Genomic DNA, 26,969 nt, shown 5'->3' on the forward strand with positions numbered 1-26,969 from the left:
CTCAGAAGTAGTTTCTGGGAGTGTAACACAACGACAGGCTACAAGCTGCCCAGAAACTGATAAAAACTTGTCCTTTCATGTTTAGGCCAAGGAGATAAAGGTGCTTGCCCTCAGGCCTGACTCTTGAGTCCACATGGTACAAAGAGAGACCTGACTCCCATAGGTTGTCATGAACATATGCATAACTAACACACACACACACACACACACACACACAAGTTCAAAAAATAGTAATAACAACTCATGCTTAAGACTGGGTTGTGCAGTGTTTGTCTATAACACATGAATGAAACCCTGGGTCCAATCACAGTACCATATGAATCAGGCTTACTGGCACATTCCTACAATTCCAAAATTCAGGAGATCGAGACAGGAGGATCAGAAATGCAAAGCTGTTCCCTCCTATATAAGTATGCAGTCAGCTTGGGCTACATGAGACCTTATCGCCGAAAAAGACAGGAGATCGGGGGTGAGAAAGAGAAAATTGGATATTGCTAGGTAGTAGAGTACTTGCGTGGCATGTGTGAAACCCTGCTTTCAATTCCCAGTATTGCAAAAAACAAACAAGCAAACAAAAAACCCACTTGATTGGGGATATAGGCAACTGTACCAAAAGGCTAGCATTAGCATTGACAGAAGGCTACGATTTGTAAAACTATTATACAGATGTGACTTCCAATCATCTGGGAAATACGCCTCTAGGCATGACTCTTGATTTGTTTAGCTGAGATGGGAAGACTCTCCCACGGTGGGAGTGGATCCTGTGCTGTATAAAGGAAGGAAGAAGGCAGCTGGACACAAGCACTCAGCACGTGTGCTTCCTGGTTCTGATGGGATCGGATGCTTTCTGCTCCTGCTGTCCTGACTTCCCTGCTATGATGGACCCTTGAATAAACTCTTTCTCCTTTGTGTTACTCAAAGAAAATTGAAAAGAAGCCAGGCAGTGGCGGCACACACCTGTAATCCAAGCACTCAGAACGCAGAGGCAGGATGATCTCTGTGAGTTCGAGGTCAGCCTGCTCTATCTACAGGACGAGTTCCAAGGAGAAACCCCATCTTAAAAAAAAAAAAAAAAAGCAAAACAAAACAAAACAAAGAAAAGAAAAGAAAAAGAACCTAACTCAGGCAGTGTATGCATAATGTCAGATGTAAGCTACTGGGGATATATCTAGAGTTGTCCTGCCAGAAAAATACTCACCATGAACAGAAAAGAAAGCACATCAGACTGTAAACTAGACCCACAGCCTCAGAGAGGCCAGGGTGAGCACCCACCTCATCCGGGGTATCTTTCCCATCTGGCTGCGTGGCTGCTGCCCGCCGAGCAAGATTTCCAGCGCGAATGTTGCTGAGGTTGATCTGCCTCTCAGGAGGAGGGCCACCACGAGGCTGCCCACGGACAATGATGGCACACCCAGAGAGGACCTACACAGATTAAAAAAAAAAAAATAACATCATCATAATCTAAGTTGTATACTAATGAGCACCCAACACCTAAAGCAACACTTTGCACCCCAGAGGCCCTCAGATATATCTACACAACGATGAAATGGGCATAATTAGCTTGAAATGTATAAGAGAAATTACTACAAAGATCCTTTAGCCAGATTCAGAAATGACAAAATATATAAGAATAAAACAAACAACAGAAAAGCCATAAAATAAACAGACTTGGATAAAAAGACATATGAGACATAGAGGTTAATGACCTTTGTAACTTTTTCCCAGCATGCATCAGCACTGCTCTTTTCAATTACTAACAAGTTAGCATCTCCATACTCTCCATTCTAGAATGAGGTGAAATATGAACACTTAAGGAAAGGAACCCACACATAATCAGGGGCAGGGGCAGGGGACACCAAAGTATGTGCGACATCAAATGAGACATACACAAGTAGCGTCCTCCAAAAGCACACACCCTGCACACTTACATTCCCAAGCGCGTCAGCTCCTTTCCACCCCTGGCTAAGAAGCCAGAACAAGACCTACTTGCAACTATGGAAAGGGCTCTGAAGTTCACTGGCATTAACTTTTAAATACCTGAAGAGCCATAAAAGAAAAGACTTTGAGTGAAGAGAAAAAGAAGCACACAGGGAAAAAAAAGTGACACAAGCTACTCAAACTGCCTGTTTGGGGAGGCTACTCTGACAGACGGGTGGGCTCACTCAGTCTGAAGAGTTCTCAACTCCATGCTTCAAAAAACAAACAACAGCTACTGAAAGGTTAGTAACAAGTCCGCAGGGTTCTGTCAATGGAGAGTACTGCTCAAGACAAGATCCTTGTGATGGAAGCTCACCCTGAAGGAGTATAAGGGGAAGACTCTTCCATACACCCTCTAGCAGACATTCTTCCTCTCCTCAACTAGAGGCTTAAATTTAAAAAAAAAGAGTTATCATAAATGTATGAGTCAGACAATCAGAGAGTAAAAAACTGAGTAGCCACTATCCAAGAGCTCGAGCACTGCCAGAAGTGGTGGTGGTTTGAATGAAAATTCTCCACAGGCCCAGAGACAGTGGCAACTAGGAGATATGGCTTTATTTCATCTAGGCGCGGCCTTGTTGGAGGATGTTGACAGAGCAGAGCACCAAGTTAAGTTTAGGAAAAAAGGCTGGTGGGCACTGAAGAAACTTCACCCACAAAAGTGGCAATGCTAGCCACTGAACAACCCTGCCTATCACCTCAACGGCTGCAAAGGACTCTTCAGACCATGGACAAGAGGACAGTGAAATCAACTTTGTCCACAATGCTTAGGCCAACGGTAGGCAAGTCTTCCTACTACTCCTAATCCACAGGTCCCACGCTATCAGCAGAAGGCAGGTCTCCTTAAAGCCGCTGCCCTCAACAACTATGGAGGACCTTGGGGGTGGCGGTACATACAGCCAGCTAGCAAGCCTCGGTTATTCTTTAATCATTAACTCAGGTAAAATTTTATCCTTCTCAATGCTTTTGATGACTGGTAGTGTTGCCAGCTTAAAGCAACAGCAAAAGCTCCAACTGTCACAAAACATTTCAGGGACAGGTATTTTAGGGTTTATCTACGTGAAGATAAGAAAATGTAAGGTGTATGAAGGTCTACATATGAAATTTATGAAGGTCTGAGAATGGAAGGTCTAGGATGACAATTAAAGTTCTGAAGGTCTGAGAATACAAATAAAGTGAGGTGAGGCAGTCAAAAGAATGAAACATGCTCCAGATTTCTCTTTCTCATTACGTTACTGTTCATAGTCCTGACATTACTCAATAGAGTTCTGATAAGCTACTAATCCAACCCCGACAGAGTACTACATAATGTATTATACCACTATATGATAGATGCAAAGTCAAAATTAAGGTACTTTTCATTGTCCTAAAGACATGTCAGTTTTAAAAATGTTAATGCTTTCAGTCAAAACTCTGATAGGGTACTAAACAACATGCCATACCACTATATGATAACTGCAAGATCAAAATTAAGGTGCTTTTCATTGTCCTAAAGATATCTGTCAGTTTTAAAACCGTTAATGCTTTCAGTCAAATCGCTTCTAACATAAATATGCTGCTAATATGTCCAATACTTATGTTTTCACAAACTCTAAGGATTTTTGTAAGTTCCAGGGAGCCAAATTGGACCCACCCAAACAGGTCAGATTCACTCCAGATGAATATTATTCAACCTTTCCCTGGTCCCGGGACTCCCTTTCCTCATCTTGGAACCCCCTCAGGAACTCCTCCCTCATCTTACAATCCTCCCCTCAAGTACCAGGACCTAAGGAAAAAAATTTTTTCCTAAACTTAATTTTGTACTCTGCTCTGCCAACATCTTGCCAGGTGTAAGAGGCGCCAGAGAGTGTCATACAGCCTGGACTGTGATGGAGCAACCTGCTACCCCAGAACGTGGCAGCACCCCAGCTTTCTCAGGTCCTCCAAAGATGGTCAACACCCAAGTCAGCAGGAAGTAGTCTTGAGAACTCGACATCCTTATTCCCTAGCCAGCCATGCCTAACTCTACACCTTTTTAATAAGTAAAGGTGAGCATGTAAGGATTATGTAAGCATTATGCTGTCCTGCCCGTTACCTGGCAGAATGCACTCAAGCAGTGCTCTGGTCAGCTCAGGATTCCCTGAGTGCTAGTCTGCACTCAGGTGTAAGGACCCCTTTAAAAGACGGACCCCCGCCCACTCATGCACTCTTGCCCTCTCGCTCTTGCTTCCTCTCTTTGCTTGCTCTCTTGTTCTTCCTCTCTCCTCCCTCCCCCTCCCTCTTTCTCTCTCTTCACGATCGTCTGACAAAAAGAACCACCACCACCACATGTCTGCACGCCACCATGCTTCCTGCCATGATGATAATGGACTAAACCTCTGAACCTGTAAGCCAACCCCCAATTAAATGGTTTCCTTATGAGGTGCCGTGGTCATGTTGTCTCTTCACAGTCCTAAAACAACTCCCATGCCCTCCCTACGCAGTCTTCTGACGCCCACCACCACTCTGACCACCACGAGAGAATGAATGGCTTCCTTGCTCTTTGTACACTTGTGTCCACTCAAGTATCTTTACGCAATAGAACCTCATCCTGTCCATTTCTGAGCTCTGCTGGCTGAGTCTTCTATACAGTGACGTGTTTCTTTTACTAATTCTTTTTAGTAAAGTAAATCCATGCTGGTATGAAATACAACCAACTTTCATGACAATGGTATTTCATTATGTGTATCTATCACAACTGATCTATCAACTTTTCATAAGAATTCCATCAGTCAATATGAAGATTTTGATTTTTTTTTTGAAATAACACTCCAGATGATTTCTCCAATGCCTTACGCACACAGACCTTGGCCTAAATCACCCCACTACAGATATACCATAATGCACAAGCAAAAACTTGTCTTCCCAATCCAGTTACAAGAAAATGCTCTTCATTTTTATGCTTTGTTCCTCTTCAGACTTTACTTTTTATTCATCTGTGTCTTTTTGTCTGGTATGTGAATATGTGCATGTATGTGCTTTGGTACCCACTGAGGCCAGAGGGCATCAATGGATCCCCAGCAGCTGCTATAGAGGCAGTTATAAGCCACCGGGAATGAACTTGAGTCTTATGAAAGAGCAGTAAGCACTCTTAACCACTGAGCACCTCTCCAGTCCTCACTCTATATAAGTCAGGGGTCAACATAAGTATCTTCCTCCATCAAGCTCCACTTTATTTTTTGAGGCAGTGTCTCTCACAGAACCTGGAGTGGAATGATTCAGCTTGATTCCCTAGACAAGTTGTAGGAATCCATCTGCCTGTCTTTACCTCCCCAGCTCTGAAAGTAGGAACATGGAATCATGTCTGGCTTTCTTAGATGGGTACTAGGGATCAAACTCAGGTTCTGTAGTCACGCTTGTACAGCAAGCACTATACTGACTAAGGCCACCTCCCCAGCCCTCTCAATTCACTTCAGATGCTCTGTGTATTCTTTAAGTATATTAATTCAAGATGCATTCACCAATTCAACCTCCTAAAGGCTGACTCATCATGACAGGCACTATCTTCCTATTCCTCCAGCCAGAAAGGATTGACATGGGTACAACTTTCTTCTGAAATGGTCTCCCCAGCATTTTTCAATGGCATTGAAGGAGAGGCAGGAAAACACTGTGTCTGCAAGGCACTATGTAAGAATGAAACCTATCTCTATTGAAAAAGACAAGTTTCCCTCCTACTTATAGGATCTGAAATCATTTAAAATATACTACCGTTATCTACAACTCATTTTCCAAGCACTGGTAAGCTACCTTGTCAACAGTTCTTATTCAAGCTCTTCCTCAATAAAAATATTCCACAGAGCATCCATTATTGAAGGTCATCTACCCAATAAAAACAAAGGAAAAATGCTTAAAATGTGTATATAAAACATGGAAAAGACCAGTAACCTAGCAGACTACTATTTCATATGGCATCAAGCCAGTTTTCATAATAAATACTGATGCTGGGTTTTTCAAAGTTAATTTATTGACTGATTGATTGACTTTTCATCAATATTTATTAAATACCAACAATGTATGGGACATTGTTCTAGGCACGTTGCATATTTCAGGGGAATAACAGATGAAAATTTCTGCTCTTGGGGAGCTAATGCCCAAGTCGAAAGACAAGTAGTAAACAACATATGCAAGGAAAACATATCATTTATCATATTTTTAATTTCAGAAATAAAGATTGTGAAGAAGTCATGGGTAATTGATCTGCCAAAGCTCCACTGACTGATTCATGTTACAAACTTTCATGAATACAGTAATTATCCTTAATTGCTAATTTATAGGGCATAGAAAACAAGTCATATGGTTACCACTTTATCCAATTAGAATAATAAAATGACATATTCTAGAAAAACGATCTCAGGACTACCTGCTACAGCAGGAGAAGTGTAAAACCAGCTGTCATAATGAGTCAGTTTGAATGAGGTTATGGATTTGACACTTCTCAGCTCTGCCTACAAAGGTTGCAGAGGGATATGGTGGGATTCAAAGAATCTGGCTTCAAGGCACAAGTCAGACAGCCACAGAGGGTGAACCAAAGCACCAAAAAAAATTTAAAAATGGGGATTCAAACTGTCCAAACCCACTTACAGGTTTACTGGGAGATTTACCTACAGTGAAACACTATATGGAGAGCCACTAAAATGTTGCCCAGCAACAGGACATGACATTATATCTTCACCAGGCTCAGATAAGTGATTTGGTACACTTAACTCTTGAACATCCAGACCACTGCCATCACAAGACAGAAAACTAGATACAAAAATATACTCTTACCAGCTATATAAGCATAATCAATCATACAGAAAACAGATATCAATACTGGCTAGTATTTTTCCTAATTCAAGAGCAAAATCATCTCAATCCAAGAAAGGTATCGTACTAGCTCTACAAAGGAGACTGGTTTACTGGGCATTTTTGCCTCTTGAGGTATAAAAGGCATGTGACAAGGGCAACATTGTTAACAGAAGGGCCATTATAAAGGACTAAGGGTGGCAAATGAAGACAGATATGAAAACAGAGCCATATCACATCTACACATTTACAATCAGTAAAAACAAAAGCTGCAGCCATGCACAGAAGTATGAAGTTTGATCTTTGTCACACTAGAAACAAAAAACTCAAAAACATCACAGATATGAAAGCAACAGTCAAACTTATATATAGGTAAACCTGCATAACCTTCCATTAGATGATCGCTTTCTAGATACAACACCAAAAGTACAAGCAACCAAAGAAGAAAGGAAGGAAGGAAAGAAGGAAGGAAGGAAGGAAGGAAGGAAGGAAGGAAGGAAGGAAGGAAGGAAGGAAGGAAGAGAACTTAATCACAACTGAAAGCACTGTTTCAATAAACACTTAGCAAGATCATGAAAACAAGGCTGGTGATACAGTTCAGCTGCTAGGCCCTAAATCCCAACCTCATCATCACAAGAAATGTAAGGCAGGTAGGGAATGGGAGAGGAATGGGGAGTTGTGAAGCGTATAGCTCAGAACTGTTTAATACCCATTAACATTCTAAGAAACTGAATAAACACAGAAGCAACTAGAGAAAATAAGTTGGGTAATCTCCAGTCTATCTGGAAATAGCTTCCTGCCAACCAGAGCTGTTACCACCACAAGAAGAATCATTTCTTGAGAATTAGAAAGTCATTCATGGGGGCTGGAGAGATGGCTCGACAGTTAAAAGCACTGGCTGCTCTTCTAGAGAACCCAGGTTCAATTCCCAGCACCACGACTGTACCTCCTTTTCCAGAGGATTCAACACCCTCACACAGACAAACATGCAGGCAAAACACCAGTGTATACGAAATAAATTTTTTTAAAAAGTCTTCAGCACCGGGCGGTGGTGGCGCACGCCTTTAATCCCAGCACTCGGGAGGCAGAGGCAGGCGATCTCTGTGAGTTCGAGGCTAGGCTGGACCGACAGCCTCCAAAACAATATAGAGAAACCCTGTCTCGTAAAACCAAAAAAAAAGTCATTCAGACAAAGCAAGCAATCCCAAAAGAACACAAGCTGTGTGATCCATGAGATATCCCAGAACACTTGTCAACTCAACCTGCTTCTCTCTCTCTCTCTCTCTCTCTTTGCCTCTCTCGTGTGTGTGTGTGTGTGTGTGTGTGTGTGTGTGTGTGTGTGTGTGTGTGTGTGTCTCTGTCTGTCTGTCTTCCTGATTTTTCTCCCCTCATTTTTTCTGCGCTAAAACCAAGAGACAAGCCTCAATTAGAGGTCCTAGGATTCAAGAACAATGAAGCAGAAACCCAGGGCTTCATGGCACTGCCGATTCTCTGGCTCAGGATACGCTCGCTCCCCAGCCAGCTCCACAAACAGGCTCTCAGGTTGTTAATCTCAGGACCAGAAGTCAGAAGAGAGCATTCAGTCCTTTTCTTTTACAGCTGAAGACTGAAAGCAACAGCTATAGTGACTTCAGCCTAAAACCACATGGTATCACCACACAGAAGCAGGTGTTTGGGAACTTCTCTGTATACAAGCAGAGCTGCTGTTAGAGACCAAAGCATTCAAAAAGTCAAGCCCCTATGAGCTGGTGGCTTCAAATCAAAGCAACATTTGTGAAACACACCACCACCACCACATTCATAAAATAAAATTTGTAAAGGCCAATATCAGATCCAGCCATTCGACCTTGATCTATAATCAAGAGTGAAAATAACTATTCTTTTTAACCTTGCCCAATCTGCAATATTAATTATATTTGCTACTATGATAATAATACACAGGCTGCCTAAATCTATTAGATTGAGAAATGGCAAGGGATCATAAAATGTTTTTCCCTATCATATTCTCTGTTTTCTAGATGAGGGGGAAAAAATGGCATAGTAACATGATGGGAACCCTAAATATATGAGAACAATGAGCCAATACTGTTGAATAACAAAAATAAATACTGGCAAGCCCCTGTACAACGGAAGCTTCCTTTGGTTTGATGCTATTATTGAGAACAGGGGAGGGTATACAGGAGGACTTGAAAGAAAGAAATGTTGTAATTAACATACAATCTCAAAACTAAACAAGCAAAATAAGTAAAGGAGCTCCAGATCCTAAGGACATCACTAGAGAGCGGCCTCTGAACTTTCTACCAAACGATCAGGCTCAAGTAGTCTGCATAAAGTTACAGAAAAGTACGACAGTGATTGGGACTCTTCAACCCTCTGAGCACGAAGAAAAACGAAGTTCCTTAAGTGTTATAGTCTAGAGAAAAAATGTGAAGAAAGACAATAGCATCAAATCAAAGTATGCAGTAAAGATTAAGAAAAGATATTACTTTCCTGAACAAGTTGGCAGTATATTCCTACAGGACCCACACACACTGAGATTTAATTCTGAAGAGCTGGAGAGAACATAAGTCTAGTGGTGCTCATAACTCTTACATTTAATATCCTGATAGGAAAAAGAGAAATCCAACACAGACTACCAGGAAGAATTAAAAGTCCTCTGGTGAAGAAACATGTTCATTTGAGGAGTAAAAATGAAGGTTTGTTGGGGTTTTTTTTTCTAAACAGTAAATAAAGCACAGAAGAGATGGTTTTTTAAGTACTTTGTTTCAATTACACACAAACAGCAAAGGCACAATTTGTAGGGGGAGAAATAAAACCAGTTGAAACCTTCCAAGAAATTTAAAAGGAATGTTGGAAAAATTTCAAAAACAGAAAAGCCTAGAAGCAAAGTTTTCTTTCTACCAAAAGAAATGGAGATCCAGTTTTCTGCCAGGATTCTGCAGTTCTAAGGGTAACCATTTCCATTGGCAAACCACCAGTGCTACAAATGGGTCAGGAGGAAAAAAGCAAGAAAACCTCACTGATGGCATAGCTCACACTTTGCATGGACCAGACTCTAGTTTCAATCCTCAGCACCAAGAAAGAAAGCAAACGAAGTGTGTGCGTGTGTAAAAACCCTAAACCTCCCTTACCTTCACTAGCTGGCCAGACACTGGTGACTGATTACTCACCAGTACTGGCTGACAGGTCACTGGAAGCTGAGGAACCAATTCTTGAGAGCAAGAAAGTGGTCATGTACAGGGAACAGAGCAAACATGAAACTGATAAAGAAAGCTAGGGTTTTCACTGGTGAAGAAGGAAGTTACGCATACAGAAAGGCTGGGGAAAAAGTTGGGATTAGAAAAAAAAAGTAAGGTAAACCACTGCTTCCAAATACATACCAATAAATATAAAGTAAAGCCATCCATGTCACACATGTATTTCCTACTTCCACCTACTAAGAGTGCATGACAACCTGATGTCCAGATCCTACTTTCTAGAAGATTCTACTAAAAAAAAGCAAAAACTCCTTGAGAACCTGCTGACTCTATGTTTGATTCAAGACAAGCAAGGTCAGTCTCAGCCAGGAATGTGTGGCTGTGTCAGAAAGCTTACATACAAGGACAATGGTGACATACTTTGTCAAAAACGATAAGGGTACTGTCAAAACTCCCATCACCTCCTTCCCCACTGCTCTCGCTCGCACTCTTTGGGCACAAATCTTCTAGACATGGAGTACAAACTACAGCGCTTCTCCACATCCCATCTCTTTAACTCATCGCTTCATGTTCTCCCAGATGAAATAAAGATGTTTTCAAGTCAGGGAATTAAATCCTTCCTTCACGGTACTGTTCAATATGGCCCCATGGAGACCTGGTTCTAGGAAGATCCCATTTCTTTCCAAACCAGTCATTTACTGGGGGTTCTTTTAAATACATACTTTAAAACCTTTAATATCACAAGAGTTTTAAGAAAAACTCGTCAAATTTAGAACTACAATAATTAAGAATTTTATTGTTAAAAAAATCAAAAATATTCTTTAGATTGTGGTGAAAGTGAAAACTTGAAATCTTGGCACAATCCTTAATCCCTGGAAGTTGGCATTCTGTATCATCAGGAAGAAATCAGATTATCAAGAACAAGGCCTGTGGTGGTTTAGATGATGTCAGTCTCGGGCATTTGAATGCTTGATCCCCAGCTGGCACTGTTTGAGTATGTTTAAGAGGTGTGTTCTTATTGGATTAAGGATGTACTGGGAGAGTTTAAAGACAAGACACTTCCAGTTCTCCATTTGTTTCCTGCTTGTGTTTGCCAGTCAAGATGTGAGCTCCCAGCTTGCTACTCCTGCTGACCTATCTGCTGCTTCCTAGCCACAATGGACTCTTGTCCCTAGATCCGTAAGTCTCAATAAACTTGTATTAATTTCACTGACCATGATACTATATCACAGCAATAAAAAAATAACTGATACATGGCCTGAGCCAGATGCAGTAGTGTCACCTGGAAACCTTGCTTAGGGCACTAGAGCAGATGCGCTCTAATCTACACATCTGGAGAACTGCTGAGGGGAATTCACTATTAATTTACTACCACACAACCGGATTTTCTCTTTTCCTAAGGTTTCCTATTCCTGTCCCTGTGCTTTACGTGTCATCTGCAGTGTGTGCTGTCTAAAGCGCAGAGCTAAGGCAGCAGAGTATTTTCAAGTGGAAGAACTAGCAGAGACTCCATTACAAAACCAGCCAGACTGCAAGCACTACAACTTGGTTGTATGACTTCGACCGCCATGGAAAGAAGGGAAGAAAAAAAAATAATTGCTGGACCCCATCACCTTTCAAGAGATGCTAGAGAACAAATGAGCAAGGTGGTGATGCACAGAAAGCCTCTGCAGATTACAGACCAGTGGCATCCAAAGCTCTTCAGAAATGCAGACCCTCATGCTGCAGCAGACCTAATGAATCTGAATCTGACTTTTAGCAGCATCCCCTGGCATAAATAATGAAGTTTGAGGCATGCTGTCCATTAATTGCCATCCTAATTGTCTGACTTGGTAATTCTCCAGCAAACAGAGCTTAAACTTTGTTTTCTCAGAGATGCTTTCCCAATGCACAGCAGTCTGAGGCTCTGCACTCTTCACCCAAGAACGTAATATGGAATCAGTCTGTAACTGGTTAGCAATAGTCTTCCTCTGCGCCGCGAGTTCTGTGGGTGCAAGGACCACTATGTCTACCTTGTTCACCATGGTAGATCCAGGGTACAGAACTCGACCAAAGACTAAGCTTTCTTGTTGTTAATATTACAATCAGTACCGGATTCTAGAAAGTGAGAACAAAAACCATTAACACACACTTATCCTAAAGCAATTCATAGGTTTACAGGGTTTTTGCAGAAACTAGCAAGAACCAAATCCTAAGAGGATGGTAACTCTAACAAATGATAACATGCAGCACAATTGTCTCCTAGGCCCCCACTCCCACAGCATGACTGGCAGTCAACCTATGCCATCTAGTTGTCCTCTTCTGGATCCTCCACCCAGGGGTCCCCTCGCCCAGCCCTCTCTGACTCCAACTTCTCTCAACATCACTTAATTCTCCCCTAGGAAGTTCACATTATTTTTGGCACTATTCTCTCCAGGTGCTTTCTTCAGTGCTCTTCTCAGATGTCAAATTCCCCTTGTTACCTCCTTCAAGAATGTCTTGCCTAACTCATTTCTCACCACTCAATTGATTTATTTCCTGTGAGCTGTCAAGTCTACTCTATTTTCAACAGAAACCACTCAAATCTATATCCCTGACCACTTTGGAGGATTTCCTAATTAACTGTTCAATATTCAATTGTCTTCCCAGTCTCTTCAGTCACTTCCCATATCCCCAGAAGGGATAGTTGGTGTCTGAGCAAATGCTATCATCTCTTCTCTAATTATATTCCCCATGATTTTTGTATTTGTTCTTGATTAGTAGACAAGAGTCTCTCAGATTTACAACCCAAAGCCCGTATCCAAACACCATTATAATAAACCTGTATCGAAATGCCTAAGCTGACAGCAAAAAAGAGTAATGGTGTTTACTTTTCTTTTCTTAACTGAGAAACATAAGTGAATGAGCACTGAACACGATGGATAGGGGATACACGGAGGAAACAGAATAAGCAAGCGCAGGTCACCATCAATTAAGCTGGATTAGTCTTCCAAAATCTCAAATCCCAATCCCACCTTTCCACACTTAGATTGAAGTTAGAAAAAGCCTATTTTATATAATGGAATACAATGCAGACTCTTAGCTTTTTGTTATTGTTGTTTTGTTTTTTGATTTATTCTCTAATGTACACGAGTGTTTTGCCTGCATGTATGTCTGTGTACCATATACATGCTTGGTACCTTTGGAGACCAGAAGAGGGTGACAGGTCCACTGGAACAAGAGTTACAGGCACTTTTTAAACATCATGCATGTGCTTGTAATCGAATGCACTGGAAGAACAACCAGTGTTCTTATATAGAGCAATCTCTCTAGCCCCAAAGTTTACTTAGTATAGGACCTTATCATTTGCCTCAGGATGCGGCCAGACACTATGAAAGACAAAATGAATAAAGATTACAACTTTCAACCCCAACCACCAACCTAAGGGAATGATGCTGATTAAAGTCTATGAATAAATGAATACACACACACACACACACACACACACACTGGCTAGAAACAGCTTAGTTGGTAAGCCCTGGGTTTGATCAGCTGTACACACCTGTAATCCCAGCACTCAGGCTCAAGGTTATCCTTGGCTAGCCTGGTCACATGAGCCTCTACCTTAAAAATGTAGGTTGTATTTACGGTGCAAGCATGAGGACCAAAGTTCAGATTCTAACACCAATGTAAGAAAGCCAAATATTGGGGGCTGGAGAGATGGCTCAATGGTTAAGAGCACTGGCTGTTCTTCCAAAGGTCCTGAGTTCAATTCCCAGCAACCACATGGTGGTTCACAACCATCTATAATGAAATCTGGTGCCCTTTTCTGGCCTGCAGGCATGTATACATAATAAATCTTAAAATAAAGAATAAAATTTAAAAAGTCAGAGATAGAGGACTGGAGTGGTTAGGAGCACTGGCTACTCTTCAATTAGACCTGTATTAAATTCCCAGCATCCACATGGCAGCTCACATACATCTGTAACTCCAGTCCCAAGTAATCGAACACTCTTTTTACCTGAGGACACCAGGCAAGTATATGCTGAACAAACAAGCATGCAAGCAAAACATCTATATACATAAATAGTTAAAAGTAAGCAGATAAAAAAACAAAAAGCCAGAAATAGCACCTTCACAAACCCAGATTCCAGGGCTCTCTAGTTAGCCATTCTAGCTGAAAAACTATCTTCAAGTTCAGTGAGAGATTCTGTCTCAAAATGTAAGATGGCAAATGATAGAGGAAGATTCTAGATAGGGACATCAGGCACCCACATATGCACATACAGGGGGGCAAAATTTGAGACAAGGTCTTGTTATGCTCCCCAAGCTGGTCACCAAGTCCTGGGCTTAAGTAATCTTCCAACCTCAGTCTTCTTAGCAGCTGAGGCTTCTACAAGCTTGTGGCAGCATATCCATCTGCTTCAGAACCCTTGGCTAAGAGCTTCCAGACTGCTGACCACAGAGAAGTGCTGAGAGGGGGCGTGTCCTGAGATAGCGTGAAGCTCTATGCATCCCCATCTGCTTACAGAGCCTACCCTCTCCTCACCTGGATATGCATCTGTGTCCACTGTAGAAGCATCTTTAATAAGCCAGAAAATGTTTCTCTCAACTCTGTGAGATGTCTTAGCAAATTACTGAAAGGGAGGAGGACACTGGTTTGTAGCTGGTTGGGAGATACGAGTTACAACCTAGAAGCTGTGATTGCCATCTGAAGAGTCTCTCTTGTGAAAATGGGTATTGTGGGACCTGACATTACCTCCAGGTAAATAATGTCTAAAATGAATGAGATATCTACTTGGTGTGAGGAGGGGGTTCTGTGTGGGAAATAACCCACACATCTGTCACAACAAGATTCTGTGTTGAGTCAACACCAAATAGGGAAGAGTGCTTGGGGGCTATTTTCTCTTTCCAGAGTACTTTTCTAAAACACAGCTTCAGCCTACATTACTCATCCTGAATAATGGGTCAAGGTTTTTCCCCACATACATTCTGTATATATGTCCAAAGTGTTTTGAAACTGGGCACACATATGCATCAAAAGTTGAAGATTTACTTTTTGTCAAATTATGTACTATCACTGCACAAGCAGGAAGCAGTTCACCAAAGACCATGGTTACCTTTGCAAATCCACAAAAAGTACTCCTGTTGGGCAGAGAAACTTGAGGCAATGGTGCTGAGAAGGGTAGAAAAACCTGGAATGCCACTCCAGGCTCCTCAGCTGAGTCCCTGTGTCCAGACACTGACCCACCTTCCCCCAATCTCAGGGCCCAGATCCAGAGACTACAGTAGCAAATTCCAATCCAGGGCAGGAGAGGGGAAAACTACTGTGTTACTAGTCATGCCAGGCATCCCTTAATTTCTCTGTCACAGCGCTGATCTAGTCCTGTCCCTAAGCAAAATGTACTGCACACACCACCCAACCATCATCAAATGACAGAAAGAACAGACGTTTGTACCATACACAACAGTCAAATAAAGCAGATGAGAGACACAGGGATATGGTAAAGAAATGGAAGTCCACGCAGTTACTATTTGTTTCTGCAAAGTTATATGAAATAAAGGACACTAGATTACCAAACATACTAGTCAGGGAATCATCTCTGAAGGACAGTGAATGCTTACTTCTGCTTTATGTGCTGGGTTAATATACAATGAGGAAAGAAACACATCAACTTGTATGTTGCCTACGAAAACTTAAGTTTTCCCAACTTAATCTCAAGGTTATTTGGAAATATCCCCTATTTGAAATACTGGTTGTCATTATTAGATCTCAAAATAAAATACAAATCACAAACCGACCACAGACTTCTCAGTCTTTAATTGCACGTCATCCAGGACTCTTCTTACTCTCAAAGTCCTAGGCAGAGTGTCAGAGAGGAATAAAGTGCAAGTCCCTCACTACTTAACTGTTCCTGGCTTCCCCCACAGACATGCTGCTACTCTTCTCAAAAGAACACCTAAGAATTCAATTAAAATTCCTATTCCTCTACCCAGAGCTGGAAGGCCTATGGCTAACAATACAAGGGCAGGGCAGCCTTAAGGGAGGGCTGACCTGTGCCCTAGAGAGAGCCCAAAGGAGGTCTAGAGAGACTCTCCAGCTCTCACTAACAAGTTAACTTAGCTTTTAAGCCCCAGACTGTAAAAAGGTTCACCTGCCAAGAGTAATAACACAAGTAATTACTGCATACAGAATAACAGATCCCAGAGGGACCCCAGCACCCAGGTAGGTTCGGGTCTCTATCTTGCAATATACATGCAGGAATAACATACACTATTTTTCTCATTAAGGCCTAGGACAGTCCCCTAATGGATAAAAAGATAAATTTTCTTTGGCACAATGATTATGTTTTGGGTTGTCATCCAAATAAAAATGTTTCAGGTAGGAAGTCTACAAGACAATAACTTTCTGGGATAGAATTCATGAGGTTGAACACGTCACTGACACCACATAAGTGTATTTCAGGGACTGGAAGCAACAGCTTTGAAGTCCCCTTCACTTTCTTTTCCCTAGTACAAAGCCTTCAGATCAATTCCCATGAGTCCAGATTGCTCACCTCTGAGTATTCCCACCTAGACCTCACCAGTTCACCCGCCTCTGCCTCTGTCCCTTACACCATCTTCTCTTGAAAGACATTTTAAAACCAAACAAACTAAGATGTGACTTTTCCAACCCATTTTCCTTCTAAGAAAGCCAAGGACATTTAAGTTCACAAGTTCCCGTTTCCACTACATGCAAAGCTATACCTCTCTCCAGCTGGCAGCAACCAAATGAGGTGAAACCTCTCAGCCCAAAGCTTTGGCCCAATCTCATAGAGCCATAGGTGTCAAGTCTAGACAACCTGTCTCCCAAAAAGAATTGACAGCCACACAACCCTCCTTCTATCGAGCCATCCCAGAGGGACTCTGAGCCCATCTACACTGTTCACGCTGCTCTCTGGGAGCTACACCGAGACACACTCTCCTATACCTGTTCTCCTGAGTTGACTGTTACTGGCATTTGCCCTCATCACTCAGATCAGGCCAAGACATCAAGGACAAAGCCTGGCAGTCTTGGGCAGACTGATAGAAACTACTGTCTTTAAGCAGTTCTAAAGTCAGGTACAATCAATGCACAGAACAGATTTCTGCTGATTGAACACATTTCTCGTCCCTGGAAGTTGGAACAAAAATCAGGAACCCTCAAATAAATCTGAATTACTTAGCTCCCCCTTAAGGCAAAGGAATTATTAAATGTTTTAGACTATAGTCGAAACTGTGCTCTGCACTGTCCCAATTTCACTTCTGGCAAGTGTTTTTCTTGGGAACAAGGGGCACATGGGACAAAAGACCCCAGAAGACAAAGTCTTCATCGTAGCCTGTCCACCACACTGTGTCACCAGTTCCTAGCATCTGTACACACTGCATATTTCTACACCTCAGTGGGCTTCGTCTTTCCAGTGGATAGCATGTCTGAACTCAAGTCAAACATACACCAATTACCACTATGCCAGGGACCCCCAGAATTTTAAGATTCACACACCACCAATGTCTCCCTGAGCTCCAAAACTGAAGAACAAGCCAGGCATGGTGGCATACTCCTATAACCTCTGCACTCTGAAGACTAGGGCAGGAAGATCACCAGTTTGGGGCCATCCTGAGCTAAAGGGCAAGATACTATCTCAATATTATAATACACACAAAAATATCAGATAACATGATCCTACACTTAAAAGACCCTAATAGCTCCACTATAAATTCTTAAATTTCAGAAAGTAGTTGAATATAAAATCAACATACAGCCGGGCGGTGGTGGCGCACGCCTTTAATCCCAGCACTCGGGAGGCAGAGGCAGGCGGATCTCTGTGAGTTCGAGGCCAGACTGGACCGACAGCCTCCAAAATAATACAGAGAAACCCTGTCTCATAAAAACCAAAAAAAAAAAAAAAAAAAAATCTGTTGGGGGAAGTCCTGTGCATTTGTCAATAAAGTACTGTTGAGCCAATAGGAAACCTAGATAGGAGGGACTAGGAGTCCAGGAGGACTCTGGGAAGGAGAAACACAAGAGTTCGAGATGTAACGCCATGGGGTAGGAGCCCGGAACTATTCTCTGGTAAGAGACATACTTAGATTAACAATTATGGGGTAATTACTTAAGTCAGAGCTAGCCAGTAAGAAACAAGCAAGGCCAACAGCTTCATAATTAATACAGCGTCTTGTGTGTTATTTGGGGACTACAACTCGGCAGAGCCCAGGTGACTGGTGGGTGATAAACCAAAGCGGCTAGCAAGAAAAAGCTTCCCTTAACAAAAATCAACATACAAAATTCAGTAATTTCCAATTTGGAGCTGGTGTCATTTGGGTTTTTCTTGGTTGTGTATCTGTTTTGAGACAGAATCTCACACACCCTAGGCCTACCTGAAATTCGAATGTATCCAAGGATGACCTTGTATTTCTGGTTCTCCTATCTGCACTTCCCAAGTGTTGCCATTAGGGGGGCACAGCATCAGACCCAATTTATGTGGTACTGGGGCTCAACCCACAACTCCCCACGTTACAGAACGCTCTATAATCAACTGATCTGCAGACTCGGCTTTCCTCCCAATAACAAACTTAATGAGAAAGAGATCAGAAAAAATAAACCTCATTCACAATAACTTCCAAAAAGGGGGAAGGAAAGGCAAGCACAACCCCACACAGCATCATCACACTGGCAGAGGCTAAGATGGAGGTGTTCCTCATGGCTTGGCACCAGACCACCGCCGTCACCAAGCCTGAAGCGGAGTACCATGTCTACAGAACACGTGGACGAGGGTATCTTCAAGGGCCACCTGATGAGCAGCTGCTTTACAAGGACTACTGGCTCTAGGTGACGGAAAAGGGTGGGTGACAGTGGCTTCGGAGACAGCATGGCCACGGGTTTCAGGCACAATGGACCTGATCTCAGAAAATAACACCTTTAAGGGCTCCAGCACTGAGCCTTCTCCAGCCTCCCAAACTTCCAAATGTGATGAAGCTTCAGAATAGGCTTATGCAGTGTGGACCTCAGAACTACCTCTAGAGACCTGTTCTTCCCAATAAAGGATAGCTGAGAGGCTTCCTGGTTGCTTCCTCTTTCTGTGCCCTCCTGCTCAATGCAGGCATTGACCCCCTCCCCCAGGAAAGGTCCTGCTTCCCACACTTCTCTTCAGACTCTTGCTCACTAGGCTGTATGTTTGGCTGTCCAGCTGAGAACTAACTTGGCCCAGCCTGCCCTTCAAAGATAGTGCGAGACCTTCGCTGCCCTCACGGCCAAGCCATTCCTACTAGCCAGCCAGGGGAGAGTAAAGGACTAAAAATCCTACATCAGACAGTCAAGCAAGTCACAAAATACCACCCCAACTCCCTGCCCAAGACCAACCCAAGCACACGCTCTCACAAGCCCTCACTCACAGATAGGGGCCATTTGTCTGACTCCAGATCTTCCAAGCTGAAGCCAAAGGCGAAAAAGAAGTGTGGAGCCAGTATCTTTGCTGGATTTGTGAGGTCTCCACGAGCACCCCTCCCAAATTTCATACAGCCTTTTGGGGACTTGTGGTCACTGGCAAAGAGCTCCTCTGCCCTTTGCAAGCCTCACCATACCTAAAATAACGTCTACAGATGCAAAGGACACAAAAAGTACTCAGTGACAAATTTCATCAGGGAAGTGAGAGAATTTCACGGTAAAAAAGTTAGAAGATAAAAAATGAAATTGAAGAAACACCTATTATATTCCTCAACTGGGAGATAATTACAAAAACAGCTGTATTAATGGGCAGAAATCTATAGATTTAACTCAATGCCTACCCAAATTTAATTACGTTCTTCAAAGAATTAGAAACGGCAATCCTAAAAGTCACCTGGACGCAGGATTGCCAAAGCAAGCAATCCTGACACCAGTGTCGTAAGTGCCACCTGATCTCATTATACTACAGTGTCAGTAAAGCTGGGAGGTATAGACACAAAAACAGTCGTGTAGACCAACGGAATGCAGGCCACAGAAATAAACCCACACAGTTACAGTCATCTAATTTTCTACAACAGTGTCAAAGGCATATTAAACAAAACAAAACCTCTTCAACTAATGTTACTAGGAAACTAGATGCCAGTGTGCAGAAGAACTAGATCTGTACTTGTCATGTAGCACAAAATCACTCAGACTAAGCCCTGAGACTTTGAAACTACTAGATAACTAATAATATATTCAGTCAAGTTCTTTCTGAAAAAGACTCCAAGATCACAAGAAATAATCCCAAAAATTGATAAGTAAGATTACATGAAATTAAAAAGCTTCTCCACAACAGAACAAATAATCACCAGAGTGAAAAGAGCCAACAAGATGGGGAGGGAAAGTTCCTTGCCAGCTAATGTCTAAGATGTACAAACCACAAAAGCAAACACCAAACCAGACATGGAGGCTACAAAGTGAGTTCAAATCCATCCTGGGTCTGGGATTAGGCCACATCAGACCCTGCCTCCAAAACACACAATCAACCAATCAATGAATAAGCTAATAAACAAAAAGATACTTTTTAAAAGAAGGAATACAAATAGCAATTATTTGAAAGTGTTCCATATTCTTAGCCATTCAGGAAATAAAATTTTAAAACTACTTTGAGATTCCATCTCACTGACAGCCATGTTTGGAGGCGGTAGCCTGCAATTCCTTCACTGAGTGGAAACAGAAGGATCCTGAGTTCAAAGTCAACCTCAGCTACATGAGACCCCAGCACAAAAAGGAGTAGGAAATTCTGGAGATGGTTCAATAGTTATGAGTGCTTGCTTACTCCTGCAAAGGAGCTTAGTTCCAGCAATCAGCATCAGAGGTTCCAGGGATATCTGACACCCTCTTCTGGCCTCCAGGGCACCAGCACACACATGCATGCGTGCACACACACACACATACACACACACACACACACACACACACCACAATAATGACAATAAAATCCCCCCCCCCTTTTTTTAAGAAAACTTAAGAAAAGAAAATGAAAAACAAAAAATGGCTGGAGAGATGGCCCAGTGGTTAAGAACACTAGCTGGTCTTCCAGGAAGTCCTGAATTCAATTCCCACAACAAGATGACTCACAGCCATTTGTAATGAGATATGGTGCCCTCTTCTGGCCTGCTGGGACACATGCAGACAGAACACTGCATACATAACAATCAAATAAGTCCTTAAAAAATAACAAAGAAAGAAAACCAAAAAAATGATAAGGAGTATATTACCCTTATCCATGCTTGGGGGGAGGGACACTTTTGCAGCCATCATGGAAGCCAGTAGAGGTTCCTCAAAGCATCATATGACCCAGATATACTACTCTTGATTACATGCCCAAATGACTATAGGTCAACACACCACACAAACATTGGCACATTCACATTTATTGCTGCACTATTCTAAGAAATGGAACCAGCTTACATACACATCCACAGATGAAAGGCTAAGGAAAATGTGGATTACATACACAGTGGAATTTTATTCAGCCATAAAAAGATAAAATAGAATCATGACATCTGGAGGAGGTGGATGGAACTAGAAATTATGTTAAGCAAAACAAGCCAGACTCAGAAAGACAAATACTGAATGTTTTCTCTCATATTCTGTGTTGAAGAAGCAGGCTGCCGATGTATTAACCTTCAGCCTTCAACACTGACTGATGTGGGGTACAGAGAATCTCAGAAACTGGCCGTTGCTGTTTTCTCCCTTGCTATAAAGCTACAGCCTTCCATCATATTTACAGATGAAATAAGTATGCTATTTTTTATGTGAGTATCCTAAGTCACTTTAAAGGTGCTATGCACAGAACCAAGATTTTTTTTTAGTATGTATCTACATCTGTGGTAAACCAGAAGATTTGTTCTTTTTTTTTAAGATTTATTTATTCATGTATTTTATATATATCAGTGTTTTGTCTTTATATACACCAAAAGAGAGAATCCGATTCCATTACAGATGGTTGTGAGCCTTCATGTGGTTGCTAGGAATTGAACTCAGGACCTCCAGAAGAGTAGTCTAGTGCTCTTAACTGCTGAGTCATGAGAGTAGAGTGAGACCCTAGGGGAGGAAGAGGGTGAGGAGTTCCTGTAATAAAGCACAAGTGAAGACTACTTGGAGAAGAAAAGGTAGGGGCAGTAGACAGAAGAGGAGTAGGGAAGAAGATGAATATGATAAAATAGAGCAAAGTATACAACCACATCTATGTTAAAATGCCATAAGGAAACATTACTTTGCATGCTAAATTTAAAAATTAATTTTAGGAAGGCAGCTCAGTGGTTAAGAGTGCTTCATGGGGCTGGAGAGATGGCTCAGCAGCTAAGAGCACTGGCTGCTCTTCCAGAGGACCCAGGTTTGATTCCTATCACCCACATAGTAGCTCACAACCATCTGTAATTCCAATTCCAGGGAATCGGTCACCCTCTTCTGGACACAGCATATACATGGTACATAGACATATAAGCAAATAAAACATTCACACACATAAAGTAATAAAATTTGTTTTAAAAATTTTTATAAGATTTATTTATTATGTATACAATGGTCTGTCTGCATGTCTGCTGCAGGCCAGAGGAGGGCACCAGATCTCATTACGGATGGTTGTGAGCCACCATGTGGTTGCTGGAATTGAACTCAGGGTCCTCTGGAAGAACAGTCAGTGCTCTTAACCGCTGAGCCATCCCTCCAGCCCCTTGTTAAAAATTTTCAAGTGCTTCCTGCTCCTCCAGGGGACCCAAGTTTGGTTCCTGCACCCACCCCAAGAAGCCCTAGCTCAAGGAGACCTGACACTCTTCTATACTCCACAGGTTCTGCCTGTTGCTGATGGTGCCACACTTACCACAATTACCACACTAAGAAAAAAAATTGTTTTTCTTGTGTATTCACACCAACACTTCTAATACCAAATTGTAGGAAGGGTTCTCCACAACAAGCAACTCTCCAATTCTCTACAGACACTTTATGGGTTGCCCTGAAATTCAGTCCTTGGCATACCTACTTGGACCTACTATCAAAACCCAAAAAGTTAAGGGAGTGGTCCTACAAGTCTACCTGACTTCAGACGGCTTCTTCTGCCTCAGTTTCTCTTCTAACTGACCTGTCAGACACTGGCGTTCTCCGAACCCTCTTACCAGGGTTATTAACTTGTAGAAAAACTTGAAAACCTCTTCTGATTACTGGACTTTAACAAAGGAAATCAACTCAGGAATAGTCAAATGGAAGGAAAGCATAGAGTAAGGTACGAGGGAAGGATGTGGTTTCCATGCCACCCAACCTGCACTTCCCGTGTGTCCGAAAACTCTCAAGTTGTTCACTTTAAGGGAGGAAAGGAGGCTGCATTATGCAGACATAGCTGATTAAGAACAAGAAAAACAAAAAGAAAGAAATTAAAGCTGGGATATGGCTCCGTGGCAGAGTGCTCCGCCAGCATGCATGAAGCCCAGGGTTTAATCCCCAGAACTACATAAACCAGGAGTGGTAGAGCAAGAAGATCCAAAATTCAAGATTATCCTCAGTACAGCCTAGGATATAACATAGCCTCTCAAAGAGAGGAGAGGGAGGGAGAAGGAGGAGAGGGGAGAGAAGGGAACTTCCAGATCCCGAGAATAGAAAGTGGGAACTCAAAGTTGTCATATTTGTAAATGATACTGAAGACTTCCGTAGCAACAGTGTGCCAGAATACTGGTGCCAAGTGATAGGAAGATCTTGGGAATCTATGCTAATACAAGGAAAAGTGGCAGATAAGTGTTCAAAGGAGCATATGGCCTAAATCAGGCATATAAAATAACTTCTCAGTTGTCGGTGATGACCCAGGAATAGGATCTGACAGTCACTGTAAATGGACCCTGATCACAGCCCAATTGATTAAAAGCAATACAGTTTCCTGGGAGCCATCAAAAACAAATGCCAAAAGAGAACTCACTATTTTCCCTCATAAAATTCTGGCACATTCAACCCCACAAGTGTATTTATCCATCATGTGCCCTGACCCTTCCACTACAGAAAATACTTTCAGAGTTGAGCAAATCAGTGGGTCCCAAATGCTAGTCACAGCCCTATCCTGAACTAAACCTCTCAGAACCATACAGAAGAGGCACTTACCTATAACCCAAACTAGGCAAGATTGTGAGTTTCAGACCAGAGTGAACAACACAGTGAGAATAAATAAATAAACAGCAAGAATAAACAAACTGAAAAGAAACAATGAAAGGAACAACCGAGAATAGACAAATGAAGGAGGGTTGGGAATAGAGCTCAAGGTAGGATCCCTGGTCAGCATACATGACTGGGTTCAGTCCCAAGCATAAGAAAAATAAAGACATCTCCTCTATATTAAATGAATGTGGAATCTCTGTGAGTTCGAGGCCGGGCTGGACCAACAGCCTCCAAAACAATACAGAGAAACCCTGTCTCGTAAAACCAAAAAAAAAAAAAAAGAATGTAGAGAAAATGTCTAGAAAAAATAAGAGCTGACCTCCAGGCAAGGAGTCCCTCAATTAAAGACCTAGTCAAAAACAGATTCTTTCCATGAATTATTTGCTCAGACTCCCCATTTATCCTTACCTTTACAAATCAAGGCCTGCTGCTCCAGGAAAGCATGAGGGCATTCAGAAGTGGATGAGACTGAAAAGACAAAGCCCACTCAGCAGCAGCCATGCACACCTGATCCTGATTACTGAAAAGCCAGCCCCTCTCTCGCTCTCCCCAATTTCCATTCACACTACCATCTAATGAGACAGCCCGGTCTAATTCATAGCCTTTAATCTGCCACACTAGAAAACCGTATTTCAACTAATCCACCTTCTCTAAAAAAGAAGTTGGGACAGCCAGCGCTTGGGAGGCACGATCTCTGTATGTTCAAGGAAGAGAAAGAATGGTTTCTTGTGGGCAAGTACCAATTCAGATCGAGACTGCCATAAGGTACGTGATTTCTCAGCTTTGTTTTAGTGTGCCTAAAAGAAATGTAACGGCTTCTGGTATAATCACAGCTTTATGGGATTAGAGTATGTGTAGAGACAATGAGTCATTGTAGAGGTAGGTTGAGTCTAAAGTATAATATCTCACCCAACACCTCATCCAGATGAAGAACCAAACAAATGCATGAAGGCCAGAACTCTCATCTCCCGACTCCTAGGCCAATGAGCTCTGCCACTCTGCTTCCCAGGAACAAGATTAATAAATTGGGTTTTACTAACTGACCAGATTCCCCAAATACCCTCACCTCTACTGTACAAGGCTGACACGACATGGCCATCAGAAGCAGATCACTTCCTAAACTATCAGAGCTTAGTAAGAGAAAAGAAATGTTGCTGTAAGTCACTCGTCACACTTACATAACAAACTTCAGCACTTCTCAAAAATGACACCTGGGGGCTAGTGAGACGGTTCGGCTGAGAAGGCGTCTGCCACCAAGTCTAATGACCCAAGTTCAATCCCTGAGACCCACACAGCAGGAGAGAACGACACCCCTGTTGTTCTTTCTCTCTCCTACCCTCTCCACACAACATTTTTAAAGATGGCACCTGAAAATGAAACCAAAATTTCAGTAAGTTTCCTACAAGTTGCTTGACTTCCTAATTTAAAAAAAAAATAAAGCCAAGTGAAACTACTGTTCATTTTTGAATCATTAAAGCTAAGTGAGAAAAACACACTAACTCATCATATTAGGTCTCCCTGAAAGTAAGTGAAGTCCCACAACACTCCATCTGCATTAAATAAATGCTCACAACCTGTGATTCAGCATCAGTGTCTGCTATAAAAACAAAAAGCATATGTCAATCTCCCAAGCGAGGAAGTAGCAACAGAAAGTGGGTATGTGTCCATTCTCAGCAACACCTGAAAGACTACATCCACCCCATAAGACTTGAGTCCCTAGCAGGCCACAGTGTCCCAGCACTCACTCAGGAGGCTGAAGAAGAAGGATCACAAGTTTGAGGACAACCTGTGTTATGTCATATGACTTGTTTCAAAAGACATCAACTTCACCGAATCATTGGTCCAGTTATCACAAGCACTGGCCACCAGAGTCCCCACCAGCTATATGAGCCCTGCTATGCTCCAGACAGCTCCCATCCCACTCACCGCCCACCACTACCTCCTGACCATTAGTTTGCACTCTTCACTGACACAACTAACGCTTACCAGGCTAAAAAATACTGCAAGGAACTTGTAGCAGCGTTCAAATCTGAAAACCCAATGCTAACAGAAGCACAAACGCGGAAAGTGACAAACACTACTTAACTCTTGCTGAACCTGCTTGCAGTACCAACACTGACAAACACTGTAACTCAATGGTGTCTGCTTTGGCATTTATTTTCATCCATATATCCATCATAGGAAGACTTGGAAATACTGAACTAATTCACAGGACATCGGAAAAGCCTGACTCTTGTCCTATAAGAAACAAACACATAACTAAGAACAAGGTATTTTTCCCTCAGCCTCTCATTCCACAAATTTACTCACTAGACTGCCAGCTACTGATCTCACCAGGACACCAGAGCAATGACCACCCCTACTGCCTGTTCCTTTGATCATCCTTAAACACACGTTATGTAATAACTCATGTGAAATCCATACCTTTTGTGTGCAAGACTGAACTTAGAGACACTGAAGAACTACTATAAAAACACTGGAGAACACTGATAATGGAAACCCCATCGGCTTTGCGCCTGTCCTTCCCTTGCTGGAAACACTTCCCTTGTGGCTGGCTCTTTGATGTCCACCAGATCTCAGTGCAAATGCCAACTCAGAGAACTCTTTCCTAAAGCACTACTTACAGGCATCGACTCTCCTGCTCCCAACCATCCTGCTGTAGTCCACTATGTGAACTCATTATCCTCTACTGCCATGCTTACTTATTCCCTTCGTTACTGCCTCACTCCTCCACGAGCCATAGGAAAGGAACCCAATGCCCAGACGGAGCTTGACAAACAGTAGATATGCAATAAATAATTGTTCAATAAGAAACGAAGTATCGCAAATTGGGGCATAGGGGCACATGTCCACATTTCTAGCTCTCATGTTTGAGCCCGGCGTAA

The 26,969-nt window shown here is 42.3% G+C and overlaps 1 protein-coding gene across 1 annotated transcript in view; it reads right to left on the bottom strand.

Moving 5' to 3' along the window:
• The window catches only part of Snd1 (staphylococcal nuclease and tudor domain containing 1), a 401,485-nt gene that overhangs the window by 370,030 nt on the left and 4,486 nt on the right, over window positions 1-26,969 (bottom strand). Inside the window, exon 2 of the mRNA XM_040728507.1 lies at window positions 1,273-1,422. Within this exon, the coding sequence (XP_040584441.1) occupies window positions 1,273-1,422 (150 nt within the window). The remainder of the gene's footprint in view (window positions 1-1,272; window positions 1,423-26,969) is intronic.

This window comes from Mesocricetus auratus, unplaced genomic scaffold (assembly GCF_017639785.1).
Source record: "Mesocricetus auratus isolate SY011 unplaced genomic scaffold, BCM_Maur_2.0 Super-Scaffold_100019, whole genome shotgun sequence".
NCBI lineage: Eukaryota > Metazoa > Chordata > Mammalia > Rodentia > Cricetidae > Mesocricetus > Mesocricetus auratus.